At 41.1% G+C, this 24,245-nt stretch overlaps 1 protein-coding gene across 2 annotated transcripts in view; it reads right to left on the bottom strand.

Moving 5' to 3' along the window:
• PCDH15 (protocadherin related 15) overlaps positions 1 to 24,245 on the bottom strand; it is a 2,374,726-nt gene that overhangs the window by 561,973 nt on the left and 1,788,508 nt on the right. For both annotated transcript variants that reach the window (XM_077258870.1, XM_077258871.1), the window contains one exon: positions 2,694 to 2,810. In XM_077258870.1, coding sequence (XP_077114985.1) covers positions 2,694 to 2,810 — 117 coding nt within the window. The remainder of the gene's footprint in view (positions 1 to 2,693; positions 2,811 to 24,245) is intronic.

The raw sequence follows: 24,245 nt of genomic DNA, 5'->3' as shown, positions 1-24,245 counted from the left end.
TTGGCCTGGAGCTCTATACTTCCTCGGCGTTCCGGCCACCAGTATTGCGCCTCAATAGGATGTTGCCTCGTCTTACAGCACGACTCCTACTGGTATTCTCCTTGTTGCGTTGATCTCGTTTCTCACTCAGCACAATAAACCTCACTTCTTATCCTTTCTTGGGGTACCGCCGCTATATCATGCAGGCGCGGTCCCGTAACGTTCTTTCTGGTTGCTAGGCCTCTGTCAGGATCCCACCTCTGACAGGGACCTCTCTGAATCTTCCCCCTACAACACCCTCTGCCACAAGGTGTTGCCTGGTTCCAACCCAGTCAGCTTTCTCTTATAACTTCCTGCCTAACCCCCAGTTTTACCAGATTGTGAGGAGTGGCCTAATGAATAGAACCCTTAGCTCCCCCTGGAGGCCAGACTGTGAAGTGTATTGGTGTCTGTGATACCTGGTCAGATGAACCCCTTCAGTGCCATCAGACGTACCATAGCCCCCCTTAGCGGCGGAGCCACAGTACTGCAACGACCAGGACTCTGGGGCGCTGCCCATACAACACATGTCCCTGCGTTCCCAATGTTAAAGATAGGTACGCAGGTTGACGCAGGATGCATGCGGAAGTAGGCAGAGGGTAGGGGGTGCTTAATGGAGGATGTACGCAGCCATACGCACACCAGCCAAATGCAAGTGTGAAACCAGCCTTACATAGTTTATTCTTGTTATTTTCATTATTCACAGTGCCCTCTTTTATTACATAGTCCCCTCTCTTGTTAGATATAAAATGACTGCTGATGGAGCAGTCGGTGACCAGATGACCAATCAGCTCCTCCATCAGAAAAGAAGCTTTCCCATGCTCCATCAGCCGTCATTGCATTATATATCTAACAAGACAGGAAGGTATGTAATAAAGACAGGGATCTATATAATGCGATATGTAAGGGATGGTGCTGTACATAACAAGAGAGGGCACTGTGTAATAAGGGATGGAAATATACATAATAAAGGAGACTATGTAATATATATACAGGTATGTGTGTGTGGACATATATAGCTTTGTCGCCATAAAAGGAGTGGGGCTCAAACACATTTCTTGCACAGGGGCTAAAATCTGTCAGTGTCCACACCTGACACACTTAATAGTTATCATACACATATTTCAACCTTTACTTTGATAGGCAGCAAGCTATGTGATTAGCCTGTGTGCCATGATGCTTCGCGCTGTTAGTATAGTTGGCTGCTATGAGCAGTAAATATATCAAAAACATACCTCCCAACTTTTAAAGAACAGAAAAATGGACAATGTATGCAAATTTTGGTTGTACCTTTGGCCACACCCAAAATGCACATCCATTTGTCATTTCTTTCTACCCTGGTATGAGGAGCTGTCAGAAGGTCGTTGGTAGTGAGAGAAATTCTGCAGGCGCCCGAGATTGCAGGGCATAGACCAAAATCCGGGACTGTGTGCTGCAGGTGGGACTAGAGATGAGAAGATCGATTTACGGGTCTCTGGTCCAGCGTGCAGGTCTCAACTACTTGGCAGCTTGAAGGGAGACTGTGAATCTCTTTCCTTCTGGTGTCCCTGGCACAGCTTTTGATTAGCCACGGCTTGTGAGACATCATCTGTACATCCTGCTCATCTCTAGTTGGGACTTGTGAATCTACTTTTTTTCATTCATTCATAGTCGGAGCTGCCAGAATGTACTCATCTTTAAGTAGCTTCTCTAGATAACATCTTGCATTTTGGTCTCTGTATGGCCATGATCACACATTGCATAAATACTGTGTCTTTTGATTTCTGCAGGTGTCCGCACCAAACTACGCAATAACAATCTTCTCTGATTTTTGCATCTTTGTTGCATTTTTTATGCCTATTCCCCATTATTTGGGTCATTTTTGGTGCAGATGTGAAGTCACATTTTTAATGTGCTTTTTTATAGTAAAATAAAGCTTTGATTCTGCACTATTTTGCATGTGTTTTTTACAGACTCCACATAGAAGCCTCTAGCAGCATCTTTTGATGCGCAGTGAGAGCAGTTTTAATGAAATAACTCTACTTTGCTTGGACAGGTAAACATAGCAGAATCAACAACTTCCACTTGGACCGTTTAGCTATGGGGTCGCACACGTGGACGCAGCATGTCCAAGTTTGATCTGATTATCAGATAACTCTTGGCCATGAAAGTCGATGACTGCATGGAAATTACATTAAAGTCCAATAATTTGCACTATTTTTTAGAAAGGTTTACACTACGAACCGAAACATCGCCACATGGGCCATAAAGTCCTATTATTTGCATGAGTTTGGAGTGCTGCTTCTATTTTTTGTTCTACCGTTCAGGTTAGACTTTGCAGCCCCATTTGCTATTTTCTTTTTTTCTTTCTTTCTTTCTTTCTTTCTTTCTTATCTAGGTATCTTTCTATAAAATATTGTGAAATAATGTATGCATATATGCTTTGTCCTACAGTATTTCATCTAGCCCCCTTGACCTAAACAAATGCTGATTCCAGATGCTTGACTTTAAATTTATGAAATGCTACTCAAGCCATTAGGGTAAGCAATATGGAAACATCAAAAATGTATGAGGGCTACTGCTGTAAGAGGCTCTTAGTAATCAACTCTCAGAAGCTGAAAGGGCTGGGTCACTTATGAGGGTTAAAGAGATTTCACACTTGTTTAGTAGTATATTAATACAAGTATTTGACTTACCGGAGGATCATGATCTTCTGCAGCAACTGTAACAATAACAGTGCCCTTAATGGCATCTGGAGCCACCATTCCCCAGTAGATAGCTTTGGTAAACATGGGCGAGAAGTCATTCATATCCTGAAAACAGAATACAAAGTTGAGTTATTATGCATTTTTGTTTTATTTTTAAATAGAAATAGAGCAATGGGACATCAAGAACACATAGTCATCTCTCTAAATCCAGTAAAACCCATTACCTAAAATCTGCCTCCAGCTATCCCAAACCTATTAATCCAATGTAAGAGTGGTCCTCAGAAGAAAATATGACTTTTTCAAAACCTCTTAAACATAATATCAATTGTAAGGAATTCCCTACATGCCTTTGACAATAAGCTTTCCCAAATAGCAGATTCCTCCAAGGCTATTAAATTATAAGTAAGCAAAATGCATAGCGGTACAAAAAAAATAGGCTTATTCAGGACAATGTCTTACTTATCTATTTTAATATATCGTACTTATTTAACTCTCACCAGATGTCCACATCCAATTATCAATCCTTGGCATGCAGACTGATGAGTCCCTCATGTGGGACTGCAAACCTAATGGTTATCAAAGATTATAATATGCCGTGATATTTACAAGTATGTAGCAATAAACAAAAAATACTGAAAAATCTTGAAAAATGTTGTATTTTCTGACAGTTCTGTTTTCTGCACCTTATAGCTACAAATGCAAAATGTAAATGTGTGGTGTATTGTAATGTATGCACTGTTTCTATCTTTTTTATTTATTAATTTTACTAATATGCCAATGGATCTTTTATTAGTCAAAATTAAAATGGTGGTCCATTATTTTTTTAAAAACCTCCCAGAAGAGTTTGTTGGTGCTTAAAACAGACCATTTTGAATGTAGATTGTTATGGAACAATTAACACCACATGTAACTTCACTCCCTGCAGTCCGACAGCCAGTTTTTTTTTTATAATTCAGCTATGTAAGTTAAGCTGTGTAAACTAGCATAATGCATTACATTTCTCTTGAAATTGTAGGTGTAATTAAACAATTCTGCTGATTCTTTTAAACATAACTCATTGCCTGTGCTTGTAAATAACCATTTGTAAAGGAGTGAAAGAGCTGTTGGCACCCCTTCTGGAGACCTTTGCATTAACTTAATATATTGAAATGTTTTATAGATGTGATTTATCTTTTTTGGTCCTGCAGCTGTTAGATAGCCCGTGGACAGGGTTAACTATTAGGCCAGCCCATGGCTTGAAGCAATAAGAGGTGTCAAAACAGTTGAAAGGTAGTTAGTGAAGGAGTAGGAAGTTTCACTGATAAGAAGAAGGCCACAAGTGGAGAGTGTGTTAAGGTACCTTCACACTAAACAACTTTACAACGAGAACGACAACTATCCGTGACGTTGCAGCGTCCTGGATAGCGATCTCGTTGTGTTTGACACGCAGCAGCGATCTGGATCCCGCTGTGATATCGCTGGTCGGAGCTAGAAGTCCAGAACTTTATTTGGTCATCAGATTGGCGTGTATCGTCGTGTTTGACAGCAAAAGCAATGATGCCAGCAATGTTAAACATGGAGCTAACGACCTGTGAGAATGATAAGTGAGTCACCGCTACTTCACAGGATCGCTCCTGCATCGTTGTGGAGCTGCTGTGTTTGACATCTCTACAGCGACCTAAACAGCAATGCTGCAGCGATCGGCTCATTGTCTATATCGCTGCAGCGTCGCTGAGTGTGATGGTACCTTTAGTCCAGAGGAACACAAGATAGCAAGTTTGAGATTAAATATTCTACCAGTAACTGTTAATTTATACTGCCATAGTGTGGATTTGGAACAAAAAGGACGAAAGCACCTACCAAACTGCAGTGAGTACGGCCGTAGCATATCATAGCTATGGGAGACAGAATACCCCAAGGCAGCTTTAAGGAGTGGGATACAAAGGCACCTTGACAATCGGTCCTGGAAGATAGCAGTTTCTATTCTGGCCAGGAAGGGACATGGAGGTATAATTGCAGTGGTGGTTGATTTTAAAGGTGAAACCCAGAGAAGGAAAGTGAGATAGCCACTAGCACACTGAGAAAAAAGTCTCACGGTGCAGAAACGAGTTCACCGCAGTTCACAGGTAGCACAGGTAACATTTCACTGTGGTGAGTTTGAACTGCGGTGAACTTGCCTCTGCACCATGAGACTATTTCTCACTATGCTAAAGGTGATCTCACTGGCCCAGCAGGAAATGCAGCCACAGTCACCTGCGGTAACCTCAATGAGGTCACCGCTGCTCACTGATGATCACAGCAGCTCATTCATCAGTGGTCCTCAACCTGGACGGTCGCATCTTTGCACCATCCAGGTCCAAAACTATTAATCCCCAGACATGGATAATGGCGTTTGACAGTACGTTGGACATGTGAGTGATATTTTTGTTTTTTATTTTTGCTTTGTTACAGGTGACAAGGGATTCAATGGAATGGGCGTTAGGTGTGTAAATGTGCTTGTAATTGTGACCGATCGCACAGGGGAAGAGGTGTGTCAACTTCACTCACCTCTGGGAAGCAGAGAGAAGGACCCAGCAGGGATCGGCTCTCTGGCACCAGCACTTGCCTTAGGTCAGTCAGGGAACTGCACCAAGGGTAAATAATCGCCGGACATACTTCCCTTACAGGTATGAGTTTTTGAGGTGCTCCCAGTGAGAAGGGATATACATCATCATCCAGGCTGGGGATATATATATAAACCTCCCGGCCGTCACTGTCAGGGTTTCTCACTAACACAGTATGGAATGTTGCCACCAGTTCCTCGTTCGATATAGGCCCCATCCGACAGCAGGTTTATATTGGGTCAGAAACCAACCTGGGTAGCGTATAATAACCAACAGAGCATGCGGACGTGGGGATTCATGCATCAAGATAAAAGAGCAGCCCAAGATTTATTTTATATTTAATCACCGAAAGGCTCACTGGAAATATACAGGTATATATTTACAAGAACAGATATGCAAGTACACAGTCAAGAGTGTAATACAAGGGTAGGGCATAGATAGAATGCAATTACAGTGTTATGTAGCATTTGACTGCAGAGAGGCACTGATGGATCACAGGTCCAAATCTTTGTTATGTAATTATCTGTCCATGTCAGCTAATGGGCCTCCTGCCAGTAGAAAAATGTCCAAAATGAGGAGCTGCTTGTTATCCCATGCTGCTATGGGCAGCTGCAGGCTGCTATTTTTAGTCTGATGAGGTCAATATCCATGGCCCCTTTCAAGCCTGAGAATACCAGCCCCAAGCTGTTTGCTTTAGCAAGGCTAGTTGTCAAAAATAGGGGAACCTAATGCTGTTTTTTCAAATGATTTATTTAAATAATAAAAAAACCAGGGTGGGGACCCACTATTCTTGATAACCAGCCTTGCTAAAGCTGACTATTTTGCTTGGCTGGTTATCAAAAATACAGGGGAACCTATGCTGTTTTTTTCTTTTATTATTTATTTAGAGTGCATGTGCCGGCTGATGAGTACTCCCATCAGTCACTGCCTACTCTCAATGCTATTAGCGGAAGCAGTAGTACCATCAGGCGACAACTTTTTACCTCCGATCACAACTGTGGTCTGATGCTGTTATTTGACATCGTGAAAACCATTTTTGTCTGACTGGCTGTAATGATTTTACTGCCTGTCTGAAGCAGTGTTTCCCATGCTGCCATGCACATGACAGCGTGGCAAACAATGGATGTTCGGGCCCCCATTCAAGTGAATAGGGTCCAGGTTCTGGTCTGGGTAAAGTTCTGGTACCCGGACCCAAACTTTTTTATAACTGTTCAGCAGAACCTGCCTGTCCAGAATGTCTAGGGGTCCACCCAATTCTAGTGAGCACCATTAGTATGTTTGGGGGGCTGTGTGTGGGCCATTATAATGTTTGGAGGGATAGTAGGGGCAATTGTACACTGTATGAGGAGCCCACTTAAGATGTATGCTATGGGATCCCATAATCTCTACGTGTGTTCTTAATCCATTCATTAAAACAATATTTTACTTCCGTAAAACAATATTTATATATCATTCATGGTTCTCGTTTCTTACCATGCTAAGCTTTGTGTTTAATGGATTCACACACCATAAACTGCAAACGTAATTTTATTCAGACAAAAAATTAACAAATACTTCTTCAAATGATAATTTATATATTGTTCCAAGCACCACGGTGGCATACGTTGGTTTACTGCTGCTGATACTGTGATTAATATGTATGGAATGCACATCAGCAAAACCATCAGTTAATAGTAAAATGTACTCTGATACAAATCAATAAAATTGCAATCTTTGCAAAGAAATTACACCAAGCAACCAACGTGTTTTTTGGAAATTTGCCAGAATAGCAACATTTCATTTCATAAAGCTGAAAAATACTTTTAAATATGCAAGAATCTAGCTGTTATCGGCGTCATGCAAACATACCTATTTATGACAATAATCTGCCTTGGTAATGAGAGTTAATAATACAGCAATCGCAGTCATTATAATGACCTTTGTTTGTGTCATTCTAATTAATTAGGATTTATTATACTCCAGCTATTCATACACAGCATGAAAAAGCCATTTCAAAATGCCTCAACATTTTCTAGACAGTAATGCTGTGCAACATCAAAAAATGTGACATTTACAGTATTCTGCAGAAATACAGGAACTGCAGAAGACACGTCACTGAATAATCCCCATCCCCAAAATAGGCCTTCAATCTTTGATAGTGGAGAGCAACTTGTCTATGCATTACAATGGTGGCACTATGATTTTAAAGGGAACCTATCAGCAGCTTTAGGGTCATCAAATTATTACATTGCTGTATAGGGTAGTAAAAAGCAAGCTCAAACTTAACTTTCCAACCACAACTGAATTTAAATTGCTGAGAAAATCAACTTTCACTGTTTACGTAAATGAGGCTGCAGGGGTATCCTCACTTTTGTAAAGGGAGCAGGCTCTTGACTAGGGCATCAATCCTGTATATCAATCTCCAACTAGCACCATCCATTGGCCTTCATTGACATCTTTTCTGTGCAGCTTTGTAATCTACCGCAGAGAGATATCAATCAAGACACAGAGTTGATTCTAGATAATAAATATTGAGGAGAATCAGTGCATTTTCCAACATTACCCTACCCTTGGTGCACTTGACGCCTTATTTCAAGTAGTCTTTAACTTCCCTACCAGGGAGAATTTAATGCTTAATCACCCCTTATCATCTTAAATACAAATGATGTGTTGCTTTGTCTAATACCTATTTATACTAAAGCACCAAGAGTTGGGTGGATCAATTTGTGGGACTCTGATCCATCAGCAAAGAGAGTAGTCTCTATATTTTTAAAAACATTTTGTTTTTCATGTTATTTTTTAGTTCACTTAGGGGAATTGATCCTGCAATTACCCAACCGCTTATACTCTATAGTGAAAATCAGTCTCCTATTAACTCCAGCCATAGGCTGATCTCCACAAGAGTCCCAGAATGGCAGACTCTTAACTGCCATTGCAACCCATTGGCACCCATCGATCATATCATGGGGCAAGAGAAGAGCGATGGGTGCATGGAAAGTGAGATGATTGACAGCGGTATTGAAGAGGTTAACAGCAGTGGGCAAAGCTCAGCTCCACATGCTGCTGGTAGGGGCAGATGCTGGCTCAATAACGCCACCAGTAATGATGCAATCTCAGCTTTTTAGCTTGCATTAGGGAAGGGATTAAAGGACTGATGTTGAACTTTAGAATAACCACCTCCAAAGGTGGTACCAGAGACCCTGGAGAGTCCAGGGCGGACATACCATTGGTGCATCCTGTTCAGTCGTGTAGAGACCCACGCAGGAGGAGGACCCATTTCCACCTCCAAAGATCGTGGAATTGTGCATCATGATGAACTATTGGATTGCAAATAGCCAATATATTGTTCTTGCTCAGGGGCCCACTTATGTTTGTGTCCACCAGTGGGGGAGACTATTTTCACATAAACACAATGACATAAAAATCTAGCACTTTTCAGTAACATGGATACGAAACAGAATATGATAAAGAGAAAGAAAAAGTTATCTTGGCTTTCATCCCACCTTCATCATCAGCTACGCATTATAGTTTAAGGAGACATTCACACTAGCAGTATTTGGTCAGTATTTTAAATCAGTATTTGTAAGTCTAAACCAGGAGTGGGTGATAAATACAGAAGGGGTGTGACGTGTTTCTTTTATTCGTTTCCTGTGATTGTTCTACTCCCAGCTTTGGCTTACAAATAATGATGTAAAATACTGACCAAATACTGAACATGGCCTAATACTCAGTTTGTGGAGGGTGGATAAATGTCCAAAGATGCCAATAATAGCCAGTCAGATTTTTTTATCCTTACTTTAACTATAGGACTACTTTACAAAAATCATTAAGACCCCACTTGTTTCTGAAGAGAGATAGTAAAAAATCCCATTACATCGAATCAGCCATAATTCATATTACATAGTACAGTTCAGCCAGGAGTCATTTCTGATTTATCTAAATTAATGTTTATGTTAATTGTATTCAGAATAAATAGAAAACAATGAAAAAAGAGGGAAATGTGATATGCATTTTATTGTATCAATTATATTAAGATCAATGTAGTGTGCGCTGTTTGTGACATCTTTGTATTACTGTATAATCATAACATTGCTTATTATTATGTTTTACCCCTCAGAAAACTAAATGAAATCATTCATGTTGTTAACCCTCACTTAGCTGCTCAATCAAAATGTAAATTTCTTGATTCAATGCTGCTGATCAGTGAAGGTTAGCTGTAAATAGCGCAATTATTTATTCACTTAAGTGCACACATGACATAACAATGACTTTCATACATAATGTTTTCTACAATGGGACTTGATAGCTGACAATTACCATAAACAAAGTCATTCATTATTCAAGTTATAGCTCTTTGCATACCATTGTGCCAATGAAGTCATTTTTGCCACATACTGTCTGTCAAGAGCAACATTACTGTAGATTCTGGTGACGTGCACTTTCAGGCTCTATCTCAACATTCGATCTGACATTGTGCATAAACGACGCAACATCACAACAGAACATGCACACGAGACTCTGTGCATTGTACGTTGCTTCTGCAATTGTAGCGTTAGGTATCCAGTTGCCGCTCCAGAGCCCCCTACCTCTTCCGACAAGCCTACAACCTGCAGTAACCACCGCGATCGACCAAACTGCTGCATGACCAGCTCTATCCTCACCTACTGTATTCTCACCCATCCCTTGTAGACTGTGAGCCCTCACGGGCAGGGTCCTCTCTCCTCCTGTACTAGTTTTGACTTGTATTGTTTAAGATTATTGCAATTGTTTTTATTATGCATACCCCTCCTCACATGTAAAGAGCCATGGAATAAATGGCACGATAATAAAAAATAATAATAATATCAGATCGCAATTATGCCTCAATGTATCGTTGAACTCAATAGAAAGAAGTTGTTTAATTACACCAAGTTTTACTGCAAATTGTGCCCTTTAAGAGCCAAAAAATAGAGCTGAGTCAACGGTCTCACAAGCTTATAATTTTTTCCAGTTCTCATGCAGATTTAGTGAGGTCATGATGAGTGGTCAATGGAGATGAGACATCAGTGTAGTAAATTAGGCAACCTTGCCTGTATTATACACATTAGCTAATATATTTTAAGCCATATAGAGAAAAAAAAGGAGCATTCATTTGAGAAATGATCAAATGCTACACTTAGAGTGATTTGTCGACTGGACAATCTTTTTTTTCAGAGCCATATAGAAAAAGTCAGCTCACCGCTTATAATTCCAGGTGTGAGGAACTACATCCTGATCTAAAAAAAAGAACAAACAAAGATTTGTACCAGCTCCCAGATGAAAATTCCAATCATTTATTTATACACGCTTTAAAATTGTATGGCGCTAGGCTGTCAAAAGATGCCGATCAAAAGATAAAAAAAATGTGACGCGTTTCGACCTCAAACTTTCGTCTTAATCTGAGCAGTTCAGCTGCGTTGCTTTTTTTCTCTTTTCTCGTGCACCTTTTGGCAGCCTAGCATCATGCAATTTTTAAGCTTGTATAAATAAAGTATTGGAATTTTCATTTGGGTGCTGAAACAAATCTTTTGATTATTCAATCTTTTTTTTTTACTATTGCAGCTACCACAAGAGTTAGCTATTCCTGTCAGCAAAGCTGAAATCAGCCGAGCTCCCGATGTTATGTCTCTCAGAGGCCAAAAGCTCAAAAAGGCTCCCTCAGACAAACTTGAAGCAGAAAAGACGAAAAGAGTAATCATAAACCACCAATAAGAATAAAGAAAAGATAATTTCTTGCAAAGGTTACATACTAAAACTTTTTTTCCTCATTACCTTGAGAAAACAAATGAAACGCACGTCGGGGCATCGCTGGTGGACCTCACTGATTCCTCCATAACGATGGGTAAGCAACACATTATTTACCCAACCTCCCCTTATCTCAACCCATGTTTATGGCCACCTGGCCTATTTCACAGTGTATTTACAAATAGAGACTGTGTGCTTTGGTGTTCTGCACACTATGTACTGCTTGAGGTACTGGATTGATTTCAGTGTAGTCCTCCATCCTTCATTCTTCCTCAATGAACTCATTTGTGAATTCAATTGTAATGAGAAGAATAACAAGGCAAGATGCACAGAAGTAGATCAAAATATAACTGCAAGTGGATAGTAGTATTTTAGGATCTTAAATAGCTTTCCAACGAAACAACACAGCAATTAACTCTATCTCTCCCAGCATGTATAGGACTACAAGTCCCAGAAAAACCAAAACTAGAACTGTCGCTCTGTGTTACTCGCAGCAAGAGTGCAGCGCCACCTGGCGGAACAAGCTGAGGCAGGATGTGCAAGCACTGATACAAATCTCATTCCTGAAATATAGTAAAACACCCATACCTGCTGATCTATATATATAATTGTCTAAGGGGTACTTCCGTCTGTTTGTCTGTAACTTCCCTCAGTCTCTCTGTCGCAGAAATCCCGGGTCGCTGAATGGTCTGTGCAATATACTATGTGGGCTGTACAATATACTACATGGGCTGTGCTATATATTACGCAGCTGTGCTATATACTACATGGCTGTGAAATATACTATGTGGGCTGTGCAGTATACTTCGTGGGCTGTGCTATATACTACGCGGCTGTGCTATATACTACATGGCTGTGCTATATACTACTTGGAAATCTTCATAAATAAACTACATACATATTCTAGAATACCTGATGCATATCAGAATCAGGCCACCATCTAGTGGAAGAATAATCTTGCAGATTTATTACATTCATTAGTATACATGGCCAACTCCTACAGTTGTCAAAGGCTTACATGTTATAGAGGTAGATTATGTTGTTATAATTGGACCATCGGGAGAGGATATCCAGTTTTGGAAGACCCTTTAATACAAGGTGGTGAATATTTGTGCTGGACGTCTGTCTGAAAAGGATCTCCACTGTTAGCAAACAAAAGAAGGGCAAGTAATTAAAAGGTTACTGGGTCACAGGTGCCAAAACCAAGCATCATGATGGGGGGCATATTTTGATTCTTGTTATGGGGACTCTTTCTATTATATTTGATATTGATGTTCACAAATCAATTTGATTGGAACCATAGATGCATGATACCTGGTATACTAAACCTGCATACTGTAACCAAATGATATATCATACACAGCAGTGAATGGGGCAGAACATACTGAAATATTTCTGCTGTATAGTTTCATAGTTTCATTCACATTTATTTTTGATTACTGCCGTTTCATTTCTATTCACGCTATATAACAGGATCACTGGATGCAATAGCAAAAATAATCTGTGTGCATCAACGGTCCAAGATAAATCCCTTCCGTTGTTCATTGCGATAAAGCTCTGGCTTTATACCTTGCAGTTTAATAACTCTCCACTTTTCATTGCTTTAAATGGTTATTTCCCAGGCACAGTAAATAATATGGTGTCTGTGGAGTTTACTCACGTTAGATAAAAAAAATGATAGCGATATTTTGTTTTATCCCAGGAGCAAACCATACCTGGGTCTTTTGAGGATTCCATTCAACAGTAGATGAATTTTAAAATCCCTCTAAAGCATATTTTTTTCTATTGCAATGTTCCAAAACCCTTGGCAAAAATGAATGCTTTTCTGTCCAAAAGCTGCAGAATCTTTCAGCAACAGGTTCGAGAAATGTCAGCTTTACAAGCCGTTCCCCATCACTAATGAATATCACAGTACAAACGTTCCCAACATGAATATTTGTGTATCCCAAGCCTTTCAGATTATAATCTAGATTACTCATTCATGAAGGTCTGAATACGACATTTCTGTAACCAGGTGTTAGGAGGCACCTAAGCAGCAAACCTTCCCTTTCGTAAAGATTTCAGAGGCAGAATATTCTTTTTATGAGCCGGTTGGCTGGACCAGGTCACGATTCAAATGCAAAACAGCCTCGGCTGTATGAGTAAGATTTAGAATGTCAAAGACGTTTCAACCCTCCCTGACCTGCGGTTGACATTACTCCGCTGTAATAGAGCGCACTTTAATCTACTTGATTTGTTTCATTGATAAACAGCAATAATTAACAATTAATTCTATCCCTTAAAACCATTACTTTTAAAGCGGTCAGAAGAGTCAACCATTTCTTGTAAAATCACGCTCCATTGTGCATGCGATTCTTGATTGGTGAATATAAATGAAACCGCTCATCAAAATGCAGCCATGGAATAAGCCTTGGATAAAAAAAAAAAATGAATAGCAAACAAAGCAAAAAAACGCATTCGCTTCTAGGCTTGATAGATAACTTTTCATCTGGCGCATTTCCAAAACAAAATGTGGCAGTGCATTTTCATTTGAAAGAATATAAAGGTTCTGAATCACCAATAAGTCCTCATTTACAGTCAATGTTCACCTTAGGGACGCCAATTCAAAGCCACAGTCATGGCTGCAACGACTGGGAATAGCCCATTTGATTACACCAAATGTTAAGTGAAATGAAATTGCTGCATTGAGACCTATTTAAATAGCACTGAATAGTTAAATCTTTCATTTAAGGGGGCCATAAAGTGGAACCACTATGGGGACAATAAACATGTACAATGACTAATATACATTTCAGGCTGCTAAGATTAGAATGGCAAATTGCTCAAATTCTTGCAGCAGGAATCATATAAAAGCATACTAAGATTTTAATTCTAGTCTCTTGAGGCCATGCCAATCTTAAGTCTTATCAACATAAAACATGCTTCTGTAACATAGGTATGGCTAAAGATGGTGAGATTCAACTTAGTTCATTTATTTTATGCCAAAAACCTTACTTTAATTAGATGAGATATGCCAGCTCACCTGATATGTCTTAAGGTACCTTCACACTAAACGATATCGCTAGCGATCCGTGATGTTGCAGCGTCCTGGATAGCGATATCGTTTAGTTTGACACGCAGCAGCGATCAGGATCCTGCTGTGATGTCGCTGGTCGTTGAACAAAGTTCAGAACTTTATTTGGTCGTCAGACCGGCGTGTATCGTCGTGTTTGACACCAAAAGCAACGATACCAGCGATGTTTTACTCTGGTAACCAGGGTAAACATCGGGTTACTAAGCGCAGGGCCGAGCTTAGTAACCCGATGTTTACCCTGGCTACCAACGTAAAATGTAAAAAAAACAAACAGTACATACTCACCTTCGCGTCCCCCGGTGTCCGCTTCCCACACTAACTGAGCGCCGTAAAGTGAAAGTGAAAGTACAGCACAGCGGTGACGTCACCGCTCTGCTGTTAGGGCCGGCGCTCAGTCAGTGCAGGAAGCGGACGCCGGGGGACGCGAATGTAAGTATGTACTGTTTTTTTTATTTATATTTTACGCTGGTAACCAGGGTAAACATCAGATTACTAAGCGTGGCCCTGCACTTAGTAACCCGATGTTTACCCTGGTTACCCAGGGACCTCGGCATCGTTGGTCGCTGGAGAGCGGTCTGTGTGACAGCTCTCCAGCGATCAAACAGCGACGCTGCAGCGATCGGCATCGTTGTCGCTATCGCTGCAGCGTCGCTTAATGTGAAGGTACCTTTAGTCAAAAGGGTCTTATCCAGGGCGGGACTGGGACTAAAATTCAGCCCTGGCATTTGAAGTTACACAGGCCCACTTGTCACATGGTGACTGTATAATATCTTTGTACACTTGTAGGTTACAAGAAGTGAGGGGAGTGTAACACGACTATATAACATATAATCACAGCTGTATCCAGCATTACATCTCAGTCCTATTTATTGCTTTTAGTTGCAGTACCAAGAAAAGCCGCTACTTTACCTACATAACTGGATCTCGTAGATAATGAAGGGATGAGATGACCAAAGGCTATGGAACCTCATTCTGATGCTCCATAAACTGCCTACAGCCACTTTTGGTTCCACTGTGCAGCACGAGACCCGGTGACTCTGAAAAGCGGTGACATCAGTAGCATCACCGCTCTTCAGATATTCCGGGTCTTGCGCTGAGCTCGGCGACTGTGAAGTGCGGTACTATTACTCCCCGTCACCGCTCTTCAGAGTCGCTGGGTCTCACCAGGTCTGGGCTAGTAGTGGGGGTGTCTGATAGACACCTCTCCATTACTTACACCAGGGATAGATAGCAGCTGACATTACGCAGCTGACATCAACCCTAAAAATCATTACACATACCAGAATTAAATGCTCTGGTGGCTGGGAAAAGCAGTAGAGTTAGCGCTATTCCCAGGTATCGGGTGCTAACTACAACTGTCATCATCCTTGCCTCATCTCCCTGTGAAGCATTTCAGCTGTATTTACATGCACTGATCTCAGGCTACTAAACGAGTGTGATCGACAATACTGAAGTCGTTCGCTTGTTTCCCGGCCTCTTTACTCCAACTGAGAAAGAAAGATGGGGACAGAACAATCACAATTAGATCAATCTGTCCCCAAACAGTATCCTGTTATCAGCAGCACATCTACAGTTTACACCGGCGATGTGCTGCTAAGAACAAGGATTTCCATTCCCACATAAACAATTCAATCACTCGATGAATAGGCAGCATTTTGCTTGTTTAGTATAATACACCCCATAGTCCTCCATATATTATAATGTGCAACTCATTCCTCCATATAGTATAATACACTCCTCAGTCCTCCATATAGTATAATACACTGCTCAGTCCTCCATATAGTATAATACACTCCTCAGTCATCCATATACTATAATACACTCCTCATAGTCCTCCATATATTAAAATACACTGCTCAGTCCTCCATATAGTATTATAAACTCCTCAGTCCTCCATATAGTATAATGTACTGCCACAGTCCTCCAAATAGTATAATACACTCCTCATAGTGCTCCATATAGTATAATGCACCGCCATTGTCATCCCATGTAGTACAATTTTCTTCCCATAGTATAATGCACCCCATAGTTCTTCATATAGTATAATGTATTCCCCATAGTCCTCGATACAGTATAATGCAGCCCACATATAGTATAATGATGCCACTCCAGAGTATAATGCAGCCACCCCACAGAATATATTGTAGCCCCCTGAGTATAATGTAACCCCCAGAGAAAATAATGCAGCCCCCTCATATAGTATAATGCAGCCCCTGCATATATATGGTAGCCCCCTCACAGAGCATAATGCAGCCCCCCATAGAATATGATGTAGCCCCTTCATAGAATACAATGCAGCCCTCCTTATATAGTATAATGCAGCTCCCCATAGAATATAATGAAGCCCCCTCATAGAGTATGATGGAATCACCCCTCATAGAATATAATGTAGCCCTCAGAGAATGTAATACAGCCCCCATAGAATATAATACAGCCCTCCATGGAATATAACACAGCACCCCATAGAAAGTAATACAGCCCACCTCCCCACAGAATATAATACAACCCCTCAATGGAATATAATGTAGCCCCATAGAATGTAATACAGCCCCCCATAGAATGTAATGCATCCCCCCATAGAATGTAATATAGCCCAGCCCCATTGAATGTAATACAGCCCAGCCCCCATAGAATGTAATACAGCACAGCCCCCATAGAATGTAATGCAGCCAGCCCCCATAGAATGTAGTAAAGCCCCCCCAACAGAATGTAATGCAGCACAGCCCCCAAAGAATGTAACACAGCAGAGCCCCCATAGAATGTAATACAGCACAGCCCCCATAGAATATAATACAGCCAGCCCCCATAGAATGTAATAAAGCCCCCCATAGAATGTAATACAGCACAGCCCCCATAGAATGTAATACAGCCCTTCCCCATAGAAGGCAATACAGCACAGCCCCCATAGAATGTAATACAGCCCCCCATAGAATGTAATGCAGCCAGCCCCCATAGAATGTAATGCAGCCAGCCCCATAGAATGTAATGCAGCCAGCTCCCATAGAATGTAATGCAGCCAGCCCCCATTGAATGTAATGCAGCCAGCCCCTCATAGAATATAATACAGCCCCCCATAGAATATAATATAGCCTCCAGAGAATGTAATACAGCTCCCTATAGAATGTAATACAGCCCCCCATAGACTATAATACAGCCCCCCATAGAATATAACACAGTACCCCATAGAATGTAATACAGCCCACCTCCCCACAGAATATAATACAACCCCCTATGGAATATAATGTAGCCGCCATAGAATGTAATACAGCCCAGCCCCCATAGAATGTAATACAGCCCAGCCCCCATAGAATGTAATACAGCACAGCCCCCATAGAATGTAATACAGCACAGCCCCCATAGAATGTAATGCAGTCAGCCCCCATAGAATGTAATAAAGCCCCCACAATAGAATGTAATGCAGCCAGCCCCCGTAGAATGTAATAAAGCCCCCCCAACAGAATGTAATACAGCACAGCCCCCATAGAATGTAATGCAGCCAGCCCCCCATAGAATGTAATGCAGCCAGCCCCCATAGAATGTAATACAGCACAGCCCCCCATAGAATGTAATACAGCTGCCCCCGGCTCCAGTCTCAGCGGCTGCAGTCTGCCCGGCCACACAGCAGGTGCGCGATGATATGACATCATCACGCATCCGCAGTGTTAGCACAAGGCAGAGGGGGGAATGATGGGAGAGGGAGCGACAGTGGACGCTCTCTCCTCCATCTTTGCATTCAACTGTACCGGCATCATAGACAAAAAACTGTTGTGAATTTGTACTTTTATTGGAATCTTAATGCACTTGGAATTTGTTTCCAGTTTTCCAACACACTATCTGGTAGAATGGAATGGTGTCATTCAAAGAAACAATTTATCCTGCAAAAAAAAAGGCACTAATACCTCTATATTTATGGAAACATTAAAAAGTTATGGCTCTTGGAAAAAAGGGAGGAGCAAGTAAAAACAAAAAAATGGAAAATAGCCATGTCATGAACGGGTTAAAGCCCATTATCATCCCAGCAATCACATACATGTATGTAATATTGTGCTTTGGGGTTAAGGAACATTTCCCCAAGAATTAAAATGGATTAATTCAAAGAATAAACAATTCACAGCACCTCATAGCAAATACAGGGTTAACTTTTACCCACAAAAGAGGCGCACGTCAATTCCAGAGGGTCCTAACCGGAAAACATCCAAACATTCAAGTAGAAAATGAAGACAGCGCCTCAAACGTTGGTGAAAAATTGCGGTTCCTTTATTCTGCCCTCTGTGGCGATGTTTCAATCTACTTGATCTTTTTCAAGTGCATTGTGTGCATAAACAGTCTGTTATGATAGTGTAGCAACTCAATCCGCAAAAAAGGTAATGCTAAAAACTGCAAGTGACCCTGCCGATTCCTGTACAGAGTTAAGGTCCTGGCCCAGCAGTCCCTAGTGGTTCTTGTGTGAGTTATGATAGCCTTAGCCATAACTTGAAACCATGAAACTTGGACCTATGCTGCCTGGAAGGCAGAGCAGAGTGTAAATTACCTATAGAACAGAAAGTGTGCTGAAATAGAAAGAGATCCCAGAGTGAGTAAAACAAACCACTAAATACTAAATAAAGGATTAAGTACAGACTGTTAGCGAATATGCCTCCTACTTCCTAAAAGAAATAGAAGATAGGTGCAGGGTAAAGAACTTAAACAGCAAAGAGATAAACTCTAGCTGGTCTTTCACTGACTGGCTTAAACTACAGCAGTATGGCTGGACATCCACATGAGACTATCAACAGCAGGAAATACCAGCAGGGTAAAAATATAAAGCAGCATCCAAAAACTGATAAGGTAGACAAATAAGTAAATAAAAACACCTGTTAACATAAAAACTGAAGCAAATATACATTATCACGATTTAAAGGAAATCTATCACCAAGTTTATATTACCACTTGTGGGAGCAGCATGATGTAAGAGTAGACCATGATTCCAGCAATGTATCATTCACTGGGTAACTTGTTGCAGTTTTCACAAAATCACTGTTTTATCTGCTGCAGATCAACCTGTTTTCTGAATGCTGAGCTTTACATAACCCTGCCCACACCACTGATTGACAGATTTATGTGCACACTCTGCATAGGCAGAAAGCTCTCAATTAGTGGTGGAGGCAAGGTTATACAGAGCTTATAAATATGAAGGACTATGTGTCAGAAGGTTTTCTAGTCCGCCAGTGGTAATCCCCTGCAGATAAAATATAGATATTATCAAAATTAAAGCAAGTAGCCTAGTAAATGCACATTGCTGTAATTAGAGATTCTGTCATTAGATTACAATGCTTTGAGATTAGGTGTTAAAAACCTGGTGTCAGATTCTCTTTAAGCCACTCATAGTTTCTTGATAAACCATGCTCTTTCCTATAACACATAACCCCTATGTGAATCATGCCAGAAAAAGTGATACAAGAGCGTAATGTGGTGCAAGACAGTTTGGTTTGTTCCAAATTAGGCACAAATCTGGTACATTCATCTTAGCATGTCTGGCCCAATATAGTGTGCAAAAAGGTCATTTTGTGCCATGTGATATCACAGCACACATTTAATAATGTCACATATACCGCATATACAGTATAATTCACTTTTGATATAATAGTAAAGGGATAAAAAACAGATTCTGTATCACAACACAAGAAACATGTAAACATGATAACACAGAAGAAATGCCCCATCTTTAGTTGTCAGCCTCTAGATGTGAAGTTCTATTGAAACATAATAAACCACTTCTGTGGACTCTGCAATGGCTGCTGTTGGGGGTTACCCTCTTTGGAAATCCAACAACTGTATCCTGTATAATGGTCAAAGAACAGATTAGTTCAGTCGCTCAACCCCGTACTGAAATATGACATACAGTTAGGCAATATGTCGCCTCCCTGACTTTAATGTAGGCTCACAAGCCTGGCAGATGATGGCTGTGTTTTTCAGCCATCATCTGCATGTAACAGCTGCGTATGGAGCATATCTCTGCCTGCGACTGTTAACCTGTTAAATGCCACTGGTAATCTGTGACAGCGGCATTTAATGAGTGCCGGCAAGAGGGCACGTCATTTTAGACACACATCAGCTTGTCCGTGATGTGATATTGGGGCACAAATAAATTTCCATGAAGGCCAGGGATCTGTTGAAGACCCTTGTGCTTGTCATGATGGTTCTCCTGTGAAAACCGTCCTGTAGCTGGCATTCACAGGACATCATGATTTTTGTTTTTTGCTATTTACAGCAGTACTGTAGCACTGCTGTGTATAGCACAAGAAAACAGATTATCGCAGGTACAAGTCATCTAAGGGGAATAACAAATACAATACAAAGTGAAAAAAGTTTTGAAAAAAAGATACAAAAAATAAAGTTCAAATCATTCTCTTTTTCCCCCATTAAAAATAAAGAAACTAAAAAAATACACATATTTGGCCTCACTGCGTTCATAAAAATCTGATCTATCAAAATATAAAATAAATTAACCTAATCGGTGAACAGAATGAGAAAAAAATGCCAGAATTATGTTTTTTTGGTAACCGCAATACTGCAATAAAATGCAATAAGAGGCAATCAAAACATGATATCTAGCTCAAAATGGTATCCATAAAAATGGCATCTCAGGGCTCAAAAACAGGTCCTCATACAGCCCCATCGCCAAAAAATTAAAAATGTTACGGGACTCGAAAAATGGTGACACCAGTGACATTTTTGTTTTATATATTTCCAATCTTTTTTCATCACCTAAATAAAAAAAAGTATGCATGTTTTGTATCTGCGTAATCATATTGACCTGTAGAACCATATTGCCAGGTCAGTTTTATCCTATATCGAACATGGTATATAAAACCACTAAAAACAGCTGCAGAATTGTGGGTTTTTTTTGTATTTTTTTTTCGTGGATTTTTTTTTCCACTTTTCAGTAACTCACATTATAAAAAGAATGATGTAGTTCAAAAGTACTACTCGTCCTGCAAAAAAAACAAAAAACAAGTCCTTGTACAGCTATAGTGGGGAAAAAAAGCATTAAGTCAGCCATCAATTGTGCTGTGCAAGTCCTCCCACTTAAAAAGATGCGAGAGGCCTGTAATTGACATCATAGGTAGACCACAACTATGAGAATCAAAATTGAGAAAGCAAATCCAGAAAATCACCTTATCTGATTTGGCAAGATTTATTTTGCAAATTATGGTGGAAAATAAGTGTCTGGTCATTAACAAAAGTTCATCTCAATATTTTGTTATATATCCTTTGTTGGCAATGGCAGTGATAGAGGTCAAATATTTTCTGTAAGTCTTCACAAGGTTAGCACACACTGTTGGTATGTTGGCCTATTCCTCCATGCAAATCTCCTTGAGAGCAGCTATGTTTTGGGCCTGTGGCTGGGCAACATGTGCTTTCATGTCCCTCCAAAGGTTTTCTATGGGGTTGAGATCTGGAGACTGGCTAGGCCACACCAGGACCTTCATATGCATCTTACAAAGCCACTTTTTCATTGCCCTGGCCGTGCGCTTGGGATCATTATCATGCTGAAAGACTCATCCACGTTTCATCTTCATTGTCCTTGCTGATGGAAGGAGGTTTGCACTCAAAATCTCACGATACATGGCCCAATTCATTCTTTCATGTACACGGATCAGTCGTCCTGGTCCCTTTGCAGAAAAACAGCACTAAATCATGATGTTGCCACCACCATGCTTCACAGTAGGTATGGTGTTCTTTGGATGCAACTCAGCATTTTGTCTTGTCCAAACACGACGAGTTTTGTTTCTACCAAACTGTTCTACTTTGGTTTCATCAGACCATATGACATTCTCTCAATACTCTTCTGGATAATCCAAATGCTCTCTAGCAAACGTCAGATGGGCCTGGACATGTACTGGCTTAAGCAGGGGGCACGTCTGGTACTGCAGGATCGGAGTACCTGGTGGTGTAGTGTGTTACTGATGGTAGCCTTTGTTATGGTGGTCCCAGTTTTATGCAGGTCATTCACTAGGTCTCCCTGTGTGGTTATGCAATTTTTGATCATCATTCTTGTGATCATTTTGACCCCATGGGTGAGATTTTGTGTGGAGCCCCAGATCGAGGGAGATTATCTGTGGTCTTGTATGTCTTACATGTTCTTATTATTGCTCCCACAGTTGATTTCATCACATCAAGCTGCTTGCCTATTGCAGATTCAGTCTTCCCAGCCTGGTACAGGGCTACAATTTTGTTTCTGGTGTCCTTCGACAGCTCTTTGGTTTTCAAAATAGTGGAGTTTGGAGTGTTACTGTTTGAGGTTGTGGACAGGTGTTTTTTATACTGATAACAAGTTCAAACAGGTGACATTACTACAAGTAATGAGTGAAGGACAGAGGAACCACTTAAAAAAGTTGAGAAATGTTTTACAAGGAAACATTTCCATGCATCACTATGTTGTGATCATTGCAATTGATTTGATTTCTCCACTTGTTAACTATAAATGTAGCAGACTCCAGATTGTGCTGCTTAGATGATAACATTTCATTTCATGCAGAGAAATAGAACACCACAAGTCAATAAAACCTTATGTAATTGAAAGCTTAGGGCTATATTACATACAGGAGATATTTTTACAAATTTTACTAGTTTATCTCCATGAATCTTCAGAGAATGTTTCGATTTTCAAATACCGGTTTTTTTGGATTATAAGACGCATTTTTTTCCCCAAAATTTGGGGGGAATATAGGGGTGCGTCTTATAATGCAAATGTACCTTACCATTACCGTTGCTGCAAGCCGCAGGCTGGGATGAAGGGATGTCCGGCGGTGCTGTGGATGTCCGGCGCTGCTACCCAGTGCTCTGTGGGTATCTCCGGTGCCTGGCGGTGCTGCAGGGGTGTCTGGCGGTGCTACTGCGAGTGTCCGGCACTGCTGCATTGCTGCATGGTGCTTTGATAGTGTCTCTGGTGCTGCGGGTGCACGACCGGTGCTGCCTGATGCTGCTGCGGCAGTCTCTGGTGCTGCAGGGGCCCACCCCGGCTGACCCATGGTTTCCTGTGTGGTGGACTCCTAGAAAATGGCCAATGGGCGAGGCGGCGCATGAGCAGATGGAGATCTCGGCACCGAGATTTCCATCTGCACATGCGCCGCTCCCCCAGCAGCCATTTTACCAGAGTCCACAACACAGGAAATTATGGGACTGCCAGAGCTCTGGACTTTCACAAAATGTCAGCAGAGCCCTGGCAGCACCTGAGACCACCGCAGCAACACCGGGCAGCACCATCCGGGCACCCGCAGCATCAGAGACACCAGCAAAGCACCGGGCAGCAGCACCAGACACTCGCAGCAGGACCACCAGACACCCCTGCACCACCGCCGGGCACCAGAGACACCTGCACAGCACTGGGCGGCAGCAACAGACACCAGCAGCACCGCTAGACAACCCTTCATCCCAGCCTGTGGCCTGCAGCATCACCCCACTCCTGCCTCCTCCATCAGCGACCCTGGGTTCCCGCTTCACCGCAGCCACCACCTCCGGTAAGCAATAAGACACATGGATTATAAGAAGCACCACCATTTTATTTAAAAAAAATGTTTCCTACTTTTCTCCTCAAAATTTGGGGTGCGTCTTATAATCCGGAGCATCTTATGAAGTGAAAAATACGGTACATACAATATTTTATAGGTATCAGATTTCTACCAGATTGCTAAAAAAATGGACATAAATTTGTTTTCAAAATGATTTCTTCATCTCTAGAAGGTGATGCTTTTCAAAAATATCATATTTACATTAATTAAAAAATAGTTTTAAGCTTCTAAGCCCCAATATAAAATCTTGAACAATACCTACCACCTAGCATGTAGCATTTAGAATATTGGAATCTTTTCATGGGCCCGAAAATCCATTCGACCATCTCAGCACTAAAACCTGTATGCAACTGCACCACTATATCTATACCCTGCTAATATTAAACCTTGCTGTTTCCCAAAAGCTGGTCAAAATGTTACATTGAAAATGCTTATAAGATGTAGGTGCACAAGTAATTATCCAATAATCTATCACTTATGCCTATTCTGCGTTTTCCTCCAAGAAAACATTTATGCTTTCCTCATACCAATTAGCAGAAACTTTCATAAGCAATATTAGAATATTCATGTTCCACCCAATTCCCATAGC

This window comes from Ranitomeya variabilis, chromosome 4, assembly GCF_051348905.1.
Source record: "Ranitomeya variabilis isolate aRanVar5 chromosome 4, aRanVar5.hap1, whole genome shotgun sequence".
Lineage (NCBI taxonomy): Eukaryota > Metazoa > Chordata > Amphibia > Anura > Dendrobatidae > Ranitomeya > Ranitomeya variabilis.
This window is presented reverse-complemented; position numbering and strand designations above follow the sequence as displayed.